At 43.1% G+C, this 19,680-nt stretch overlaps 2 protein-coding genes across 3 annotated transcripts in view; both read right to left on the bottom strand.

Annotated features, from left to right (window-relative positions):
• lasp1 (LIM and SH3 protein 1) overlaps positions 1 to 5,671 on the bottom strand; it is a 39,221-nt gene extending 33,550 nt beyond the window's left edge. For both annotated transcript variants that reach the window (XM_080522491.1, XM_080522492.1), the window contains exon 1: positions 5,431 to 5,671. In XM_080522491.1, the coding sequence (XP_080378617.1) occupies positions 5,431 to 5,499 (69 nt within the window). In that variant the 5' untranslated portion in view covers positions 5,500 to 5,671. The remainder of the gene's footprint in view (positions 1 to 5,430) is intronic.
• A 1,384-nt stretch (positions 5,672 to 7,055) lies between these two features.
• LOC308150543 (plexin domain-containing protein 1-like) lies at positions 7,056 to 12,050 on the bottom strand (the record flags this gene model as incomplete). Its single annotated transcript, XM_080523361.1, has 14 exons — positions 7,056 to 7,175; positions 7,327 to 7,481; positions 7,567 to 7,602; positions 7,845 to 7,968; positions 8,054 to 8,114; positions 8,194 to 8,275; positions 8,469 to 8,564; positions 8,684 to 8,795; positions 8,908 to 9,026; positions 9,108 to 9,230; positions 9,356 to 9,425; positions 10,024 to 10,167; positions 10,521 to 10,655; positions 12,015 to 12,050. The coding sequence occupies 14 exons, from the start codon at positions 12,048 to 12,050 to the stop codon at positions 7,056 to 7,058; spliced, it is 1,413 nt and encodes a 470-aa protein (XP_080379487.1).
• Between the last annotated feature and the right edge of the window lie 7,630 nt (positions 12,051 to 19,680).

The raw sequence follows: 19,680 nt of genomic DNA, 5'->3' as shown, positions 1-19,680 counted from the left end.
ACGCACATATAGAGTGTGATAGACCCAGGTCTAGTAGTTTGGTCACTAGCCTGTCTGGAAGGATGGTGTTGAAGGCGGAGCTGAAGTCCACGAAGAGCAGTCTCGCGTAGCTGTTTCCCCTCTCCAGGTGGGATAGAGTGGCGTGGAGAGTCGTCGCTATGGCGTCCTCTGTGGACCTGTGGGCTCTGTAGGCGAACTGGTATGGATCCAGGTTGGGCGGGAGGCGTGTGAGTATGTGGGCCCGGACTAGTTTCTCGAAGCACTTCATGATGATTGGTGTGAGTGCCACCGGGCGGTAGTCGTTTAGGCAGCTCACCGTGCTTTTCTTCGGGACTGGGATGATAGTTGAGGTTTTCAGGCAGGGTGGGACGGTGGCCTGGGACAGGGACTGGTTAAAGATGTTGGTGAAAACCCCGGCCAGCTGGTCGGCGCAGTCTCTCAGCACCCGTCCCAGGACGCCATCCGGCCCCGAGGCTTTCCTGGGGTCCACCGCCTTCAGTACGCGTCTCACCTCGTGCTCTGTGAGGGTGAGGCTGCTGAGAGCTGGAGAGAGTGGTGTCTGTGTTGTGATTACCTCCGTTCGCCCCTCGTCGAACCGGGCGTAGAAGGTGTTCAGCTTTCCCGCCAGCAGGGGGTCGTCCTCTGCGGCTGTGAGCCTGTTGGCTCTGAAGTTTGTCATCTGCTGAACCCCCTGCCACATCCGCCTGGAGTCGTTGCTCAGGAGGCATTCTTGCAGGGAGACCAGGAAAATCGGGACTCAATATTTATAGCGGTATGGTATCGGGAGCAGTGGGTGTCCCAGTTCATCCTTAGACACAAAGTACAGAACCAAGAACTACCAGAGGACTCATTCTACAGACAACTCCTCAGGTGACTATGGACCCTGCCTTTGACTGAGCGGGAGATGGCTGGACAAACTGCCCTCTTACCCCTTGGCCTTAAGTACAACATGAATCATCTTCAGCACCATCTCTACATTTAGTTTAACCTATTTAAAAGGCCTTTTTCAGTGGAACAAAATGTGTCCATATTTAGTCAGTAACAGAGACTAGTCTGTGGCATCTACATGTTGTCTGATCATTATCAGAGGCTTATTTGAATGAGATCACCTGCCACATCGGGGATGCTGCAAGCGTATCTAACAACAACAACAATAATAGGCCTAATTTATTATTATTATTATTATTATTATTATTAATAATAATAATGCCTAATAATAATACAACATTGCATTTGTGAATTCATAGAATATAGCATTTTCTCATAGACTCTACATGTAAAAAAACCAATGTCTACAAATATAAATAACTCCTATGAACTGGCCGGGGCCGAAGTCTATTTGGGGAGAGGTGGTTTTGCATATGTCTTTTTCAAAGCAACTGAGCATGAAGCTCCTGCCTGTCAGACATGTTGTTAGATACGCTTGCCAAATTTCGTTGTTTGGTACCTGTACTATATCAATGACAATAAATACCATTCATTCATTCATTCATTCATTCATTCACATCTCTGGTGAGGGTGAGTGGACATTATTCAGCTATGGTGGGCCGAGCTGGTTCTCTCCGACTGTACATTTGGGGACATTATTGAACATCTTTGGGGCATTTTTGCCCTTTGCCCCAGTGTATTTCCAACACTTCTTACATGAGTGGCATCTCTCAAACTGTTGTACTGGAGTCCCTAGACTTTGACCTTTCTACTAAAGCAATAAGAGTATCTCTATATATTTAGAATTGATTGATTGGCAGCGTGAATGAGGCACTTCTCCCTGCTCATAAAGGTCATATCATCGATGTTTGCTAGCGTACAGTAAGTCCGAACCATTTCAGCTAGGCTATATCATCCAACTTCCTCTGAAATTAGTTAATCTTAGAAATTGTACTAAAAGTATTGAAAAAAAATTGAAATTTGAAAATGTGCACATCTTGATTCCCTACAACAAACCCTGAGGCAGCTTCACCAATGAGGCGAGCATCGTTTCACCCATTTCTTTCTCTGACATTTTGCAGTTTTGCATGGATGAACACTCCCTTGAATATTTAACCAGTTAGGCCTAATAGTAGCCTATGTCGAGCAGATGTTTGGAGCAGAAACAGGAGTTATGTTGTAAAACAATTCTTTTTTTTGCTTAATCATAAGTATTTTTCTTTATGATACTGGACATAATATTAGAAATGAACAGAATTTTTATATTGGATCCTAGGCCCCTGTATCCAATATTGTTCCATCCTCGTCCAATATCCACCCTTCAATTCAGGGGATCACAGATCTTTACTCACATGCTGATATCAGGGAGATCTAAGAATCCAAAAACCTAGTAGGAGTTTGCCCCCTTTCTCTCCTCTACCTGTTACCTGCTTTTCAAAGAACTTATCATTGAGCTTTGACCCTGCTGAACGGATAAGGCCTTCAATTTGCTCGGAGAGAGGCCTTCTGCTTGTGTGTGTGTGTGTGTGTGTGTGTGTGTGTGTGTGTGTTATAAATCGTGGCTTGTGCACAATTCAGCATGTTATGTCATATCCTGTGTGAAAATAGTTTGCCACAAACAAAAGATGTCACATCTTTGCCTATCACAAATAAAAGTCCCACATCTTATGATAATTGTGTGTGGTAGTAGGTGGGCGTGGGTCTGAGGCTCTCCACTTCACTTCCACAAGTACAGAGCGTATGTATGTATGTCGTAATTAAATATTGATAAAGCCTGTGGAATAATGCAAGAGTTCTTGATGAACACTTCTCCCATGGAAAGAGAGGGTGTTCTAGCTTGTATATCCAAATGAAAAAAACTAGCACACAGAAACAGATAGAGCAGACCATGATATAGCATAACCAAATGATTAGACCTGGCCTACAGAGAATTTCTCACACTTGGGAAATCACACCATGACCATGTATACACATCCTTTGTATCACAAATGTATCAATGGCAGAAACACACACCACTAACTCACTAACTCTACTGTGCTCATAACAGAATCTCACTCTCTCTGTCTAATGTTCTGCCAATCTGACAAAAGACTTACTTGAGCTACTAGCAAGATAATTAGGCCTACTCCTGTGTCTGGCAAAACATTTCACTTCCTGCCTTTACACGTCCTCGGCTGCCCTTTCCTTCAGCTGAGCCCAGCCTTGCGGAAGTGGAATGCAGGTCTGCAGACAAACATGTGTACGAGGCCCGACTTCTCTAGATGCCATACATGACTTTAGAGGATCGACAAGTATGCACATATTCAGCTGGGCAGAGGGAAACCTCTGCAGCTGTGACGGCCATGTATTCACCTGAGCCACTCTCTGGAGGGGAAAAAAAACAAACCCCGCCCGTTGTGGCCTCTCCGTCTTTAAACAAATGATAGAAGCAGCCAGTGCCACAGAGGGGGAACAGAGGAGGTTGTTTTTGTGTCTGAGAGGGAGCACTGATGCAGAATGGCAGCACAGGCCCCACTGTAGTTCAGAAGAGGGAGAGACAGCGCACTCACAGCAGGCCCCTGACAGAGCACGTTTTATGGGAGTGTCTTGTCTGCTGGAATGCATGCTGCTCCAGGCGGAGTCTCCACAATAAGCTTTGGTTCTGCTTTTAGTAGTTTGGTTCATTTGAGTGGATTCCAATCACGAGTTGACGATTTCACTCCACATAACCCCATTCTGTTGCACGTTTGGACAACATGTAGGCCCGGCCCTTGCACAATAGGGAGCAGTATTCAAAAAAACATGTGTATGCGTGCACTGCACACACACAGGCCCAGTGTTGACATAATTTATGTTTGGATAGGCTAATCAGAGTCAGGCTGGGGGATGTTAAATCATACTGGATTGTTCTTGCTGTATATAATGTTCAGATGTCTATTCTATTTCATTTTATTGTATTATTAGTCTTAATTTCCCCTCGGGGATCAATAAAGTCTCTAATGTGCACCGTCATCTCTCAGAAGCAACTCCATTAATCGACCCAAATACATAACTGACAGTTACCCAAAAAGCTATTCTAATGTCTATTATTTATCCACGTGCTCACTGGCATCACAAACAACTAGAAAATCCTATGCACACTTTTCTTCCTACAAAAGGCAGATACCATCCTCCTTCCCCATAAAAAGCAATGCGGTGCACCCTGGCCTAGTTCAGTAACATAACATTTCAAGATAAGGGATGAGAACTAGCCTATAAAAATGTTACATTTCAGACACAACTGTAGTTATTCAGATTGCTTGACATGAGTGACAACAACATGATGTGTGATACGTACACCGTATCCAGAAGCAGTGTGAATAACAATGACTGCTACATGGGAATATGGCAGACGTCAACACAACCATGCTGCTGACCATAATGTTCTAGCTGGTGACAGACGATGGGGATTCAATACACAACCACATTTCTAATGCAAAATTAGCTGTTTTAAACTCCACAACCCACACACACTCGTGTGTTCGTTTAGAATGCACATGTTCCACACCCTAATTTGGTTAAGATATCACTTATTTATCTTTCCCCACACAAGTGCAGAGTTGCATACTATGGTATATAGGTGTCCAATTGCAACCTATATCAAACAACAGACGAGATGAAAATGACGTTTGTCACGTGGTGACAGCTGGATTCAATTTAGGGGATCTAGGCTGACTAAACAAAAGATTTAGCCTAAATAAGCAATACGTTGAGCTATGCTCTGCTGAGAAATGCCCCCCAGACTTTGGAATGAATGAAAGTACGTCTATCTAGCCAACGACGCTATCGTATAGATTTCGAATAACATAGCTACCAATCTCACACTGACATCTACAAAGGGTTGGCATCTAGTTCATCACATAAGTTAGTGAGCCAACCACATTCTTTTGGTGGTAGAAACAGGAAACGCATAGTTGGCTAGCTAGCTAATTAAATGACCACCCCCTACTATAGCTAGTTAACGTTAGCCAACTCTTGGCAAGGGTACATTAGCATTCACAGAAGAAAAAAAATCGAGTGAAATGAAGATGAGAGACAATAAAGACAGATCAAAGGCAAGCTAATCCAAATCCATTTAGATCCACATTGACAGAAAAGCTAACGTCGGGGGGTATGACTAATCCCTGAAACGGAAACGTTCTATGTTTTAGATGTAGCGTCGTATCAATAGTGTAATGTAACTTTTATAAATACATCTGTGTGTAGGAGGCCAAAATACAACTAAAGTGATCTATGAATATGAAATAACATTCCCTAGAGCGTTCCATTCTATTCCAGCAATTACACTGACCCCGTTATAGCTAGTACATGCACGCATAGCTAGCGAGTTCTACCTGTCCGGTTGGCTATCAAATGATTTCCATCCATACGCCATGTAGACAATTGTGACTTACGAATATTTAATATGTGCCTTAAATCATCAGTGGCAGACTGTGTAAAGTTGCTTTCAAACGCAAACGAGAGCGAAATGAATATTTCCCTTACCTTGTCCAGACAATTCACTTTTTCCGTGGGGTACACGACTCGATTACATCTGCCACACAGCGGATTCATGTTTGAGGAATGCGGTCTCTAACTAGCTAAGTTATAACAATAAAAATATATAGATGCAATATGTGTCGAGTAAAAGTGTTCTTCAAAAGTAATACGATTCGAGTTTGACGAACGGATTTGTCAAATCCGGGAAATTGTTGTCGTTCTAATCGCACAGCTGGCTGTCAGTATACGAACCAGACACGGAAAGCGCGGGCACGGCGCCTCTTTCCAACGCCGCGCTCCCGAGGAGAAAGGAAAGGGGGCGGTCCCTAGGGGAGCAAGCGCAACGTTGATCATGACACATTAATCCCATGAATCCATCAAACCATGATCATTTATGCATTGATTTGTATGATGCCATATGTTGTATATAAAATAAAATAATAATAATGTAAACATGAATGCAAGTAGAATTTATTGTCTGGAATGCGGAAATACTAGACTGCCTGGCTCACCTCGGCAGTGCTCATCTACTGTACTGCTTTTTAAGGTGGAATTACAAGCCCAAAACAAACATTCCATACCGCGGACACTGTATTATAATGGTTGTAAAGACCAATCCACATACTATAGCTACATTTCTACCTGCCACAATCTAAATACAATGCGCCCTAAGTTCTAGGTGAAAAAACACATAAAATCTATTTGGATTGGGTGCCATCTGCTGCCCAAAATCGGAATTAGGTCTCACATAAATCGATTTGTGACAGGATGAAAATAATAAGCAGTGTAGTTTGTTCACCCTTTTTACATTAAAATAAACAACAATTTCTGAACGCATAATTCCAAACCATGTGTTTAATTTGAAACATTAATAATAGACAGTTCAGTTGTGTTTTGTTGCTTTGTGTTTGATTTTAGGTTAATTGAATTGAAGACAACCTCTTAATGAATAGAAAGACACTTATAAAATATGCTATTTTGAATACATACACCAAAAAATTAACTACATAAAAAAAATCACATAAATGATGTTGAAGCACACCCAGTCTTTATTCTTGTCATGCCATGGGGTGCAGGGTCCTTCATATTTTGTCCACGGCTTTCCTAAAGATCTAGGAAACAGTTAATTCCAGTTGCATGTTTTATTGTTGGGTGTTAGGGGTATTATGGTGTCAAGACCGCCATCAGTATCTGAGGAGAAATCTAACTTACTGTCTATACTTGGCCCCTTGGTTCATCCCTTGCCCCTCAACCTGAGCTGCACGTTTCTCTCATCTTGCTGAACTGGTAGGAGAAGATAAGGAATTAGTGCTTGAAGAAATAATACCTTCTGTAGTGGCCACAACCCAGATGAACATGCAGTAGGAAGAGAAAACACATTTTAGCCAGGAAAGATGGGGATTTAATGGAAGTGATTATTGAAAGATCCAAACTCAATTCAAGTGGGTATCAGGGGATGAGAAGAAACAATCCCCTTTATTCTTCCTAAAACAATGTTTAGTCCTTTGTGCACCCTTGACTATGAGTCACAACTGAATGTGAAAGTGTAATGGACTAGGTGTGTAGAGATCTTCTCTCCTCTCTCCCCGATCCAAGCATCTGTTCTCCTCTAAATCCAGTTCCTAATCCCCTCAGCACTGCCCTGCTTCGATAATGCCCTCTTTCTCATAACCGTCAACCTCGACCTCTGCATAACCGGATTGGAATCCCTGCTTTCGGAACTTCATGGATGGCCAGTAGTTGTTGCGTGGCTGTGGAAATAAAGCACAGGAAGATATGCACATAAGGGTTATAGAGAAGGAAAAAACCCCTCTACATCTAACAGGACTGTAAGAGAAAGATCAAACGCCTCTGCAACAGACACAGCTGGATGAGAAATGACACTGTGTCAGTGGTGCTAACCTGGGAGTAAAGGGGTGAGGCAACAGAGGGATGGGAGTTGGTGTAAAGAGCCAGCAGGGTCAGAGCCAAGAGTAGCACCACTGCAGCTACAACACCTGCTATAACACCTGTGTGGCTTGACCCCTCTTGCTGCCTCGGGGGGCCTGTCTTCATGTCTAAGGGTGAGAGACAGACAAGAGAATCACGGTATTGTCACATGGCTTCATAGTCATGATTCAAACAGAATAAAGATCAACCCACCATTGCCATTATAGAGAATAAGACGCTTGGTATCATCTGCAGGCATGTAAAATGTAAGATAAGTTAGAGTAGTATAGCAACTGCAGTAGTAAATACTCAAACCTCATTGTGACTATATACAGTAGTGATGATCATTTCTAGTCATTGTATTACTTTAATTTCGACACTGGGAGGAGAGAAAAACTTGAGTTCTACTGTAGCATCATTGTTCTTGCTCAGTACTGTAGATGCAGACCTAACCTCTCACATACATCCAAGTACATCCTTCCTTGACTCACCCTCAGTTTCAGGGCCTTCTTTCAGTGTGCTAAAGGTTGTGGTCTCAGAGTCTGAGGCAACTGAGGGACCAATGGAGCTATCATGTCCTCTCCTAGAATGATCTTCACAAATGACGTCTTTGACCTGCCAATAGAAAATAAATTACAATTCAACTCTGAGGCATTTGATGTACAGTATGTGAACCACCATACACATTGTGCAACTTTACCTCTTCTGAGCAGGCATAGTCCAGCCACTCCTGCCTGTGTCTATCCATTCCATCTGAGCACCTGAAACAGAGGGACATGTGATACACAAGCGAACGTAAACTCCAACATGCAGATGGGTGTCCACTCCTCTCCTGCTCACCTCTGGAGGACATGGCACCAACGACAGCCAGTGGTCAGGTTGGATGAGAGGCAGAGCTCACAGCTGTGGTGTTGTAGACAGGCTGGACGGGGGGAGACAGACACACAGAGAGAAAGAGAGAGAGAGAGAGAGACAGTGGCTATGTGGCTGGGTGAGGGTGATTGGCAGTACACACAACAAGCTATTGAAAACCATTTCTAAGGACATTTCTCTGTTGATTGGGTGAAATGTCTGAGAGGACTATGATGACAGATGGACACTAGAGAGGAACTTACTCGGCAGTGCAGTGAACTCAAAGGCAGAACGGTTGGTGATCTTTGTTGTATCAATCTCCACCCGATGGTACTCATAGATAGTCCGAAGTTGAGTATCTACATGAGAGAGATACAAGCCTTTGAACTGGGGTTGACTGTCCACATGAATAGAATAGAATAAAATAGAATACTTCAGTGTCTGATGACTGATATTAGTGGGGTTGGAGAAGAACCACTTCGCTGCTGACCTGAGGATTGTGGTGAGGGCAAGAGAACCATGAATGCGTCAGACAAGCCTGCCGTCACTGGGTGCTGAGCAGAACTTAGCACTTCCATGGACAAAGGTATCTGACCAATAGCATGAGAGAGACAGAGACCCAAAAAAACGGACATATGTGAGCAAGTCTCCCAGATGTGGTGTGTGAAGCCCATAAATGTACATGGTGGAAGATTGTCTCACATCTCTATAGCTGAAGGTGATGGTTCCTGTGCGGTGCAGGGCAGCCTGGAAGGTGAACGCCCCCTCTGACTCCCTCCCCTGGAGTCGAACCCGCTCCCACTGCACCACAAACACCTCACCTGGGGTTAACACAGGTCACAGAGGGGTTAGCCCAGCTAAACAGAGAACAAAACCTCTCTAAACATCACACTACAACTCACCATTGTCCAGGTACTGCACGGTAGACTCCTTGGAGAAGCTTGGATCAAAGTTCGCCATAAGGGGGGCGATGTACTGCGTTGCTGTCAGCATGCGGTGTGTGACCTCCCCCATGAAAATAAACCCTGGGGATGGTGAGAGGTGAGTGGTCAGAGTTGTAGAAGGGTAAAGTAGAAAGTATAACGCATAAAATATCACAAGTGGCTCCATCTGAGCAGGTGCAGTATGTATGAAGAATAATGAAATGTACCTCCTGTTGCTATGGTAATCTGCCTCAGGTAATGTCCGTAGAAGGGAAAGTCAAATGAAAGGGCAACGTTCTGGAGAGGGAGGGAGGGAGAGAGAGAGAGAGAATATGAGTAGGAGTGTGCAAAACTGAGAATTTATGGATAAATACCATTTCAGCTCACTCAGATATACGTATGTATCATTTTATGTGGTTGTATATCAATTTATATCATCATGGTTTTCAGATGGTAAGGACAATATTTTAGGTTCGCAGTTGTGGAGTTTGAGAAATGGCATTACTTATGTCATAGCTAATGGACATTGTCATGATTTGATACTTTCTACCTTCTCCAGCTGCAGTTTACTCAATCAAATGCCTAATCCCAGACTATCTGCAAATGGCAAATCCACTTTAATTGAAGGTTTCATGGTTTATTTTAGATATGTGTGAGAAAATGAGGGGGCACCCGGATTTGAACCAGGGACCTCTTGATCTGCAGTCAAATGCTCTACCACTGAGCTATACCCCCAACTGAGTTCAAACAACTGGCCAGTCCCCCCTCTTCGCAAGCTATTGCACCACCCTCCCACTGTGTGTGCGTGTGTGTGAGAGAGTGTGTGTGTGTGTGTGTGTGTGTGTGTGTGTGTGTGTGTGTGACTCACCGCAGCTTGTGTGTGTGTGTGACTCACCGCAGCTTGTCTGTGTGTGTTGGACAGAATGCCATGCATTCTGACTCGGCCATGCTGGGGGTCGCTCATGTCTACCCAGAGTTCATGTGTGCGTTGGTCCTCAGGGCCAAAACTACGCAAAGAGTAATACCTGGCAGAGTCCTCCTAAAGTAAAGAGTAGGTTGTGGGAAGAGTAAGAGGGGAAGTGAGGTGATTGGATGATAAGAGGTAAATGAATGGTGCGCAAGCAGGTAGAGGATGTTATACACAATTCATGGCGCACACATAATAAGTTAAGAAATCTTTCTAGAAACCTTAGAATAACATTGACCATGTCATGGAATTTTCAACAGAAAGGTTGAACCGACTGAGTGCGGTTTGATTTTGCCAGAAGGGGGCAGTCTTTTACCACAACTCAAACATTCAACACATCAAAAGGCAAATTCCCCTATTAACATACATGCACACACATCCTACTCAGACAAAGCTTCTTGGACCACTTCCATGGCGGCACTCACCACTAAGTGTGTCATGTTGTGAGGCAGGGTGTCGATGGTCAGTCCTCCCCCCAGTGTCTCCCTGCCCACCCTGGCATGGCCAAAAGAGAACCTCTGGTCTCTGGTCCTTACTGCTTCTGATTGTTCCTCATACTGCTGTGCATACACATCAGAGCGCACACCTATCCAAAACACAGTAATGCAGGGTGAGATGTTATAAAGTAAAACCTGTTTTCTTTGACTTTGTCTCCATCTAAGAGGACGTGCCAATGACGTGTTTATGCAACAGTTAACTGTAACAGTTCTAAAAAATATGATTGTGTTTATGCATTTAAACTTCTGAACCCTGACTTAGTCCAATTCTCACATATCTTAGCACATGTACACAGACCAGACACAGACACACTACACACATGCAGATGTTTTGTTAGCTTGAATCTAATCAGTACAACAGACCGGAAAGGCCTTGAGCTGAGGCATTTAACTGAGGCATTTTTGTTTGTCTGCCATCATGAATTTCTCTCCACTATTTCCAGACCCCCATATCCCATAGGCTTTGTTCTGTCTCTCTCAAATCCAACATTGTGCACAACTCAAAGACATACATACTTACTCCACCTTCACAACACACATGAAAGCCTGGCTGACACAGAACTATACTTGTCCTCATTAATCCCTCTCTGTGCTGCCTCCCCATAATGCCTTTTTTTTGTATGTTTTGTTTTGTTTAATGTATTGCTGTTTGTAAGTGCTTAATGTTGTGTGGCCTGTAATTGTCCTGTGGCTTCTATGTGCTTGAAATGTCGCTGCCCCCATAAGTGTGTATGTGGTGTTTGTTGTAGCCCCTTCAATCACCTCAGCTTGCTTACGTGTTTTTTTTTGTCAAGTGTGATGTTGGGGTACCTTGTCTCAGCCACGTGTTCTTAGAATATTTAAATGTTTTATTTTAACTAATGACGTTACTTTTCAGGATGCCATGTTGCAACTGGCCGGGGACTTCAGCTGAAAATTAGCCGACTAGGCTAACGCTGCCTTTTTTACTGTATTTTATATGGTTCATGTATTTGGATTGTCCTCGATATAATAAACTAATAAACTAAACTAAACTAAACTAAACTAAGTTCCCAAGGCTACAGGCCAGCTACAATACAGCATGTGTTTCCACAACATCCTGCTGAAATATTATCCAAACACACCATGTAGATTTGTGATCATCTGCTGGGACTGGGTGGGACTTATCTCAGTGGACCTATGGGACTTATCTCAGTGGACCTCCAGGTTATCATAACACAGAAATCAGTTCAACATCACTTTGCCTAGGGCCACAATACATGTCCAAGTGAGTGAACAGTCACTTCCACACAGCTTTCTGAAATGACAAACCCAGCAGTGAGAATAGAATTCATTATTTGATTTACTTCTTATATCATTGCTTCTGATGTTGTATAATCAAAGCCTCTTTCTAATCATACGAATACTCTCTGGTATCACCTAAGTGTGTCTTATCTGTCTCACTTTGTTGCTTGAGCTTGTCTCCATGCAGCCATACATTTTGCGCTCCTTTTAAGGAATAAGAGGGTGTGCTCATGACGTCACGTATACTATATAAACGTTATCTCTGAGTTTTTTTTTTAACCAGAGTGTCTCATCTAACCCTAAATTGGGACAGCTTCCTGGACTTCACCGTTCACTGTTTTTCCTCTATAGCTTTCAGTAAACGACAGGAAGTTTTCGAATGGCGGTAGGCATGGCAAACAAAAAAGCATAGAGCTTCACTCTGAAGCTCACTTTTCCAGGTAGAAACACCATGAACACACCGTGGTCAGCATGGCTGCCGCGAAGAGTTAGTCTCTGCTGCTCTGGTGATTTTCTGCCGGAATAATTATTGTTGAGTAGATCAAACTGAGCTGGGCGCACTCTTTTGCGGATCCTTCTATGATCCTGTTAGAAACCCCGCGCGCAAACATTTCCTCTTATCTAATGTCGAGGTAGCTAGCTTGCGTTGTTACATACTGAATGTCATTCATGGATAACATGATCTTGAGATAAAACTGTTCTTTCCTCTATGGTTAGGATTAGGAATGTAACGATGCATTGTGAGACAGTTAAATTATCGATACAAATATGAGACGATTCAAATCGGTGAAATGAAAAATTAATCTTGATAGTCTTTTAACCCTTATGTAAACCAGCTCTTTTTCCCTTCTTGTTTTTAGTATTTTTTTCCTAGCACCAGGGGAGCCCCCCTTCCAAATTTCGTTGTATGGTACCTGTACTATATTAATGACAATAAAGACCATTCATTCATTCATTAACCGACAGAACACGTTGTTGTCATTAACGTAATTCCTAGACTATAATTATGTGCTATCGAAAACATGTCAACGGTTCCTAAAAGCAGAGAAGCTGTGCTTTCTATATGTAACCGGCTCGGTCTGTCTCGAGTCGACTACCTGCGTTGTGTTCTGTGCTGACCGATGACAGGACGCTGATGTGTACTTTAGGCACTTTTAATCTGTACAATGCACACAAAAATAATGCTGTAATGAAACATCAAAACATGTAGGTGTCTTCTCAGCACGAGTCAACCTCTCTCAGTCTCATAGAATTTAGACATTACAACATTAAATAAACCACCTTCTTTTCACTAATCACTTTCCCCTCGCATACAGTGACATGTATGATACAAAATGCATGCTTTACATCTAGCAGTTCAGTGCCATTGAACATTGAACAAAAGAAAACATTTCAACACATTATATTTTGAACCTGGTATTGGGAGTAGCAACATACCTGTACAATGCACACAAAAATAATAATAATAATAATAATAATAACTTTATTTATATAGCACTTTCCGTCAAAGTGCTTTACAAGTACAATAAGTAAAAAACAACACATTTTAGACTATATAAAAACAGCTATTTCAATTTTAAAAACACACAATTTCGCACCACAAATATAATAGGTAAAAACAAAAATGTTAAACAAATTTAAAAACAACTATTTCAATTTAAAAACACACATAAATTACAACAGCACAAAGAACAGCCTATGACATGTAGACAACACAAAACAGGTGGGTCTTTAGCTTATTTTTAAACACTTCCACTGATTCTGCCTGTCTGATAACAAGTGGAAGACGGTTCCAGAGAGTTGGTGCCCGGAAAGAGAACGCACGCTCACCGATTGTCTTTCTTCTAACCCTAGGAATAGTGAGCAGGGCAGAGCTTTGTGAGCGCAGAGCCCGTGAGGGCACATATGGGACGAGAAGGTCCTTTAAATAAGAAAGAGCGGTGCCATTTATAGCTTTGTAAGTTAGCAGGAGCAATGTTGTATGATGAAAACATCAAAACATGTAGGTGTCTTCTCAGCACGAGTCAACCTAGCACAAAAAAGGACAACTGAAACATTTCAGCTAACTGACACGGAGAACAGTGACGAGCGCTAGCTGACAGTGATGAGCGCTAGCATACAGAAAAATGAACCACGAGGTTAGCTAAATTAAAGTCTCTAAAACGCTCATAACACCTATGTTTTCGATACAACATGACAGAATTTATGTGCACTCATCCTTAAATGCATGTACAACTTCTCATGTGCACTCAAATTAAAGTTATGATAGGTAGATTATAAGTTTACATTGCACTGCTGTAGACACGTACCTCTCTCCGTCTCATAGAATTTAGACTGAGAGAGAAACGCGGAAAATGCGACCTATAGCCACCACTGCCCCCTAGGGGCGCAATTACACACAAATCTCCCAATACCTACAAATTACAATGAACAATACCAGATTTTGGTTAAATAAAACTTACCTAACCACAAAATATAAAATGAAAGGTTACAAAAATATGACCCCTTCCTTAACCCGTTACATTCACCCCTCTTTAATTTCACCAAAATCCTTCAACGCGTAGAGGGTAGGAAAAGAAACAAAAGATACAAAACAAGGCTCATGTTCACTTGGTCCAAGATAACCCTGGGGACTTTCCCATACACAGCATATGAAGCTACTTACAAAGTAAGTTGAAAGAAAAACAGTAGTTGATCAGACTATTGCCTCTTCTAGTGAATATGATGCCTTTTACACCACATAATATCTTGGCACACTTTCCTTCCCATATATGAACATCTCATTACTCAAGTCATACTACATGTGATAAAAGAAAAGAAGCATACCACAGCACTTAAGTATTTCCCTTCTATCTAAAACAAGGTGCATAAGGACAGTGACCTTCTATTGATCCCTTCAACAAAACCCTTAGCGATTGTTTTTTGCGCCATGTTCTCTATCAAGCGATTAACTGCCTTAACAACCCTGCCTGTACGTGTCCTGACTACCTGTGTCTCAGGCCCCTGTGCTTGTGTGGGTGTCTGACTATTGGTCATATGATATGATGCGTTTTTGTGTGACTATATGCCAATTTTGTGTGCCTATCAAATATTGCAATACTCATTGTTTAACCTTAAACATACTTTAAGTGTGCCCACTCTCAGTAGTAAACAACATTCTTAGGAGCAGGCATATACCATATCAAGTAACAGTGAGACCAGTTTAACTCTAAGGACATAGGAGCCTTACCCAGTGGTCAGCAGGGTAGAACAGCATGAACACAGGATAGAGCCATGTATGGGAACTAATGTCAGTATTGTAAGTTATAGGGCTGGGACGACGCGTCGACGTAATCGACTACGTCAATACGTCGACTTGCGTAATGTGCATCGGTGCGTCGTAAATAAACAACATGGCTGCGACCAGTGGAAACATGAGAGCCGGCAGCTAAAAGACTTCGACCACGATCGTCCAAAGTGTGGGAGTACTTTACAAAAAAAGAAAACAATGTGGTGGTCTGTAAACTGTGCAGAAATGAAATGGCCTATCACAGCAGTACGTCTGCAATGAACGAGCACCTCAAGCGAAAGCATCCTGGAGCTCTTTGTGAAGACAGCCGCAAGATAGCACCGTAAGTCACCGTTGTATTTCTGTTCACTTTTCCGGCCGTGTATGAGTGAAAAATGGATAGCTACTAGCTAATGTTACACAAGCAATGTAGCTCACCACAGTTTGTATGTCTTGTCTTCTGGTGTTAGTAACGTTAGCTATGTAGCTGGCTAGCTACGGTAGCCTATTGTCATTGTGGTGATCGCACCTACGTTATCTAGCTCGTAGCTCGCATGCTACGTTAGCATCAATTTAGCTAATCATAACATAACAACAGCGAGAGTAACGTTAGCTAGCCATGTAGCTACTAGCTAGCTATGTGTTGTGGTGATGGACAGACTTCTAAATGGCCATGTTGGCATTCAAGTTGGCTAAACATAGCAGTGAGGTGGAAATTAAGGGGCCTACACATGATAAGAAATGTGTGCTTTTTTTATTTTCAGGAGGCAAAGCAGTGTGGAAAACTTTTTCCACAAAAAGAACACAACTCCATGCACACCCCAGATGGCTGCTCAGCTTTCTAACTGCATCTTAGAGATGATCGTCAAGGACATGAGACCTGTTGCTATTGTGGAGGGTCAAGGCTTCCGTGAGATGATCAACACATTTCACCCAGGGTATACACCCAGGGTATACACTTCCCTCCAGGCACCACTTCACAAATTTGATGGAGAAGAAATACGAAGCTACTCTAGAGAGAGTGAAATCTGAAATAAAAAATAAGAAAATCACACTCACCACAGATGCTTGGACAAGTATTGCCACCGAGGCGTACTTAGGAGTCACCTGCCACTTTATCTCTGAAGACTGGGAGCTGACTTCATACAGTCTGACCACGATTTATATATTTGTATAAGAATAATTGAATAAAATACTGAAATGTTGATGAGAAGTTGTTGAAAATTAAGTGATACATTAATCGAACAGGGAAAAAATATATCGTTAAATTAGTCGTTAGACTAATCGAAAAAATAATCGCTAGATTAATCGTTAGAAAAATAGTCGTTTGGGACAGCCCAAATAATATATATATATATTGGTAATATACAGTGTTACGCTTGCCTGGCTCAGGACAAGGTGACAAAAAGGGAGACGACACATGGAGAACAATAATAGGAGATTTATTAAAGTATATAATATTGAATTGAAATAATGATAACGTAAATAGTAACAACAACCCAAAAATGGCTGCTGGTCGACAAGGAAGAGAGCGAGTCCATCAATTTGACCCCCTCTTAAAGTTCCTGGGACAATCAGGATGATCACCTTCACCTGTGCCCATCAGGAACCAAGAGAGAGGGTCAACAAGACAATAGATGTTTGGCGCCCACTGGTGGTACCAGTGTGGATCGTCACATCCCCCCCCTTAAAACAGAGGCCTACTAAAAAGGTCTCTGCTAATTTGTTTCCCAGATTACAAATAATACAAATAATAACAAGAGTCTATGGCAACAAAAAAAACGGTGATCTCTGCCACACACAGCCTAAACGTCAAATCCCAACCTCCCCCACAACCTGCCCACCCTCCAGCAATTCCTGGTACCTGGAAAAGCTCTATTTAAGGAGGGAGGAGCAAGAGAAAGAGAGATTAGAGACAAGAGTTTTAGACCGGCAGCATTGATTCACCTGGAAAGGTGCTGGCTCGGACTCTGCAAAGAATGCAAAAAGGTCAGGGGGTTATGATCTTAACAAACGACCACTGGATGGGACCCCCCTCCCACATAACATCAAAGTGCTGCAGAGCCCAAACCAGTGCCAAACAGAACCCAAACAATAACCAAACAGTAACCAAACCATAACCAAACCATAACCAAACCATAACCAAACTCCAGGCCCACTCACATCCTCCTCCCACCCTGCTGCCACCACAGGAGTGGATGGAGATGGAGACCCCTCGTTCACTGTGGACAACACAACCGGCTTCACCTCCAAGACCGCATCTTCTCCGGCCCTAGGTGAACGAGAATAATAACATTTTGATAAGCTCAGGTGACAAAGTTGTGTAAACTCTCCACGGTTAGGAGTATCGATCAAACAATTCCGTTCGGACACCTGTCGTACAACAGAGTAGGGACCAGTAAATTTTGCTTGGAAAACTGGGTCACTCACAGAACAATCATTATGAGGAAGCCATTGACGAACCAACACATCCTCCAAGAGAAAACAACCACTTTCAGAGCTCTCCAGCTCATCCTTAGGCTGAATCCCTCTGAGCAGCAGCTTCAGCTCAGGATCCTCCTGTTGGGCTAAAATCAACTCACTCCGAGACAAAGACGGTGGCAGATCTGGTAACTGAAAAACAGAATTGTCAGGAGTGAACTTATCAGACTCTTTACCATCATCAATTTTAGGGTCCATGCAACTCATAGCACGAGTCATGGCGCAGGCAGTAAAAACCTCAGGAAACTCCTTCACACTTAGGTCGGGTCCTGTTGGTCGTGTAAACCCAGAACTAACTACCAGAGGTGGGGGCACATCACTCCACACTCTTCCTCCAGCCAGGTTATTTCCTAAAATGACTGCCACACCCACCACAGGCAGAGAGGGTCGAACACCAATGGTCACTACCCCCTGGACCAGATCAGAGCAAAGCTCAATTTCATGCAAGGGGACAGACAAAGTCTGCATCCCCATCCCTCTAATCAAAACGCTGGTCCCCACACTTGACTCCTGAGAGAATGTTAAAACCGATTCCAATATAAAAGATTCTGAAGCCCCTGTATCACGAAGTATCTGGACAGGCACTTTCTGTGGGCTTCCCACCAGAGAAACGAAACCTGTAGTAATAAACGGGCCAAAATCAGGATCCTCCTCGCTAATCTGTATGGAAGCAGAGCCCTGTAGTGCCCCCGCCAACTCAGTAGCCGCAGGTGGGCTGGATACTGAGGATGCCATCACCCCTGGTTTAAAGGGAGACCTCTCGGCAACCCCAGACACTCTTACTGCTGCCCCACAAGCATGCACTGCAAGTGCCAACGGTCTAACAGAGCCCCCCTTCCCACTGTAGGTTTTCTTTCCTTTTAGGACAGGACACTCCTGTTTCCAGTGACCCTTCTCAAGGCAATAATTGCATGTCGAGTTAGGATCTACTCTACTCTGACTGCCATGCTCCGACTTTGAAAAGGGGACAGAATAACCAGGACCTTCGTTAGGGAATTGTGTACGATTTACCAATAGGTCAGTCACGGTCGGATTTTGTCTACGGCTCCCCTCGCTACGAAAACGATGTTCACCAAACTGACTCTTATTAGTCAGTACAAATTCATCTGCCAACACCGCGGCTTGACCTGCTGTTTTCACCTTGTGTTCGTTAACGTAAGTGGCAATGCGATCAGGGACAATGGTTTTAAACTGTTCCAAAATAATCAAATTTGACAGATCCTCCAGAGTATTCACCTCTACCGCCACGCACCAACGATTGAAATGGCTGGTTAGTTCTCTTACAACCTCAACATGAGTTTGTTTGTCATGTTTCTTCCATTGTCTAAACCGCTGTCTGTAAGCTTCAGGAACAAGTTCATATGCCCTAAGGATAGCGGCCTTAACTGTATCATAATCTTTCCTCTCTCTACCATTAAGAGCAATATAAGCTTCCTGAGCTCGGCCAATAAGCACACTCTGTAGTAATGCGGTGCGGTCTGAAGTAGACCAGTCCCTATCGTCGGCAACACTCTCAAACAGTGAAAAGAATACATCAGGATCTTTTTCATTAAACTTTGGCAACAGTCTAACCATGACAGACATATTATCCCTCTTTGAATTACTCGAATCGCCACCTCCACCGTCAGATAACTTTCCCTCAGCAATCAACCTAAGGCGCTCCCGTTCAAGAGCTAATTTATCCAACTCCAATTCCCTGTCCCTCGCACGCTCTTGTGCCTGAAACTCACGCTCTCGCGTCTGCTCTCGCGTCTGAAATTCACGCTCTTGCATCTGAAATTCCATCTGTAATGCTAACAATTCTTTCTGTTGATCAAATGTTAACTCAGTGGACCCAGATGCAACCCCAACGGATATTTTAGGGACAGACATTTTACCCTTTAGTATGCCCCTTTGAATTTCCACTACGTCCTGTTTCTTTGCTCGGCCTTTCACCACCTCAAGCTTAACCTCATAATGTTCCACAACCTTCCACAGTTGTTCCTTCGTTAACTGTAACAATCCATCGACCGACGGAGCTGCCACAAACTCCTCAAAAACATCCATAACTCAATATAATCAAATAACCAATATTAA

The sequence above is a fragment of the Nansenia antarctica genome (assembly GCF_963989245.1).
Source record: "Nansenia antarctica genome assembly, chromosome: 2".
NCBI classification, from domain to species: Eukaryota; Metazoa; Chordata; class Actinopteri; order Argentiniformes; family Microstomatidae; genus Nansenia; species Nansenia antarctica.
Note: the sequence above shows the minus strand (reverse complement) of the source record. Positions and strands in the feature narration are given on the sequence as shown.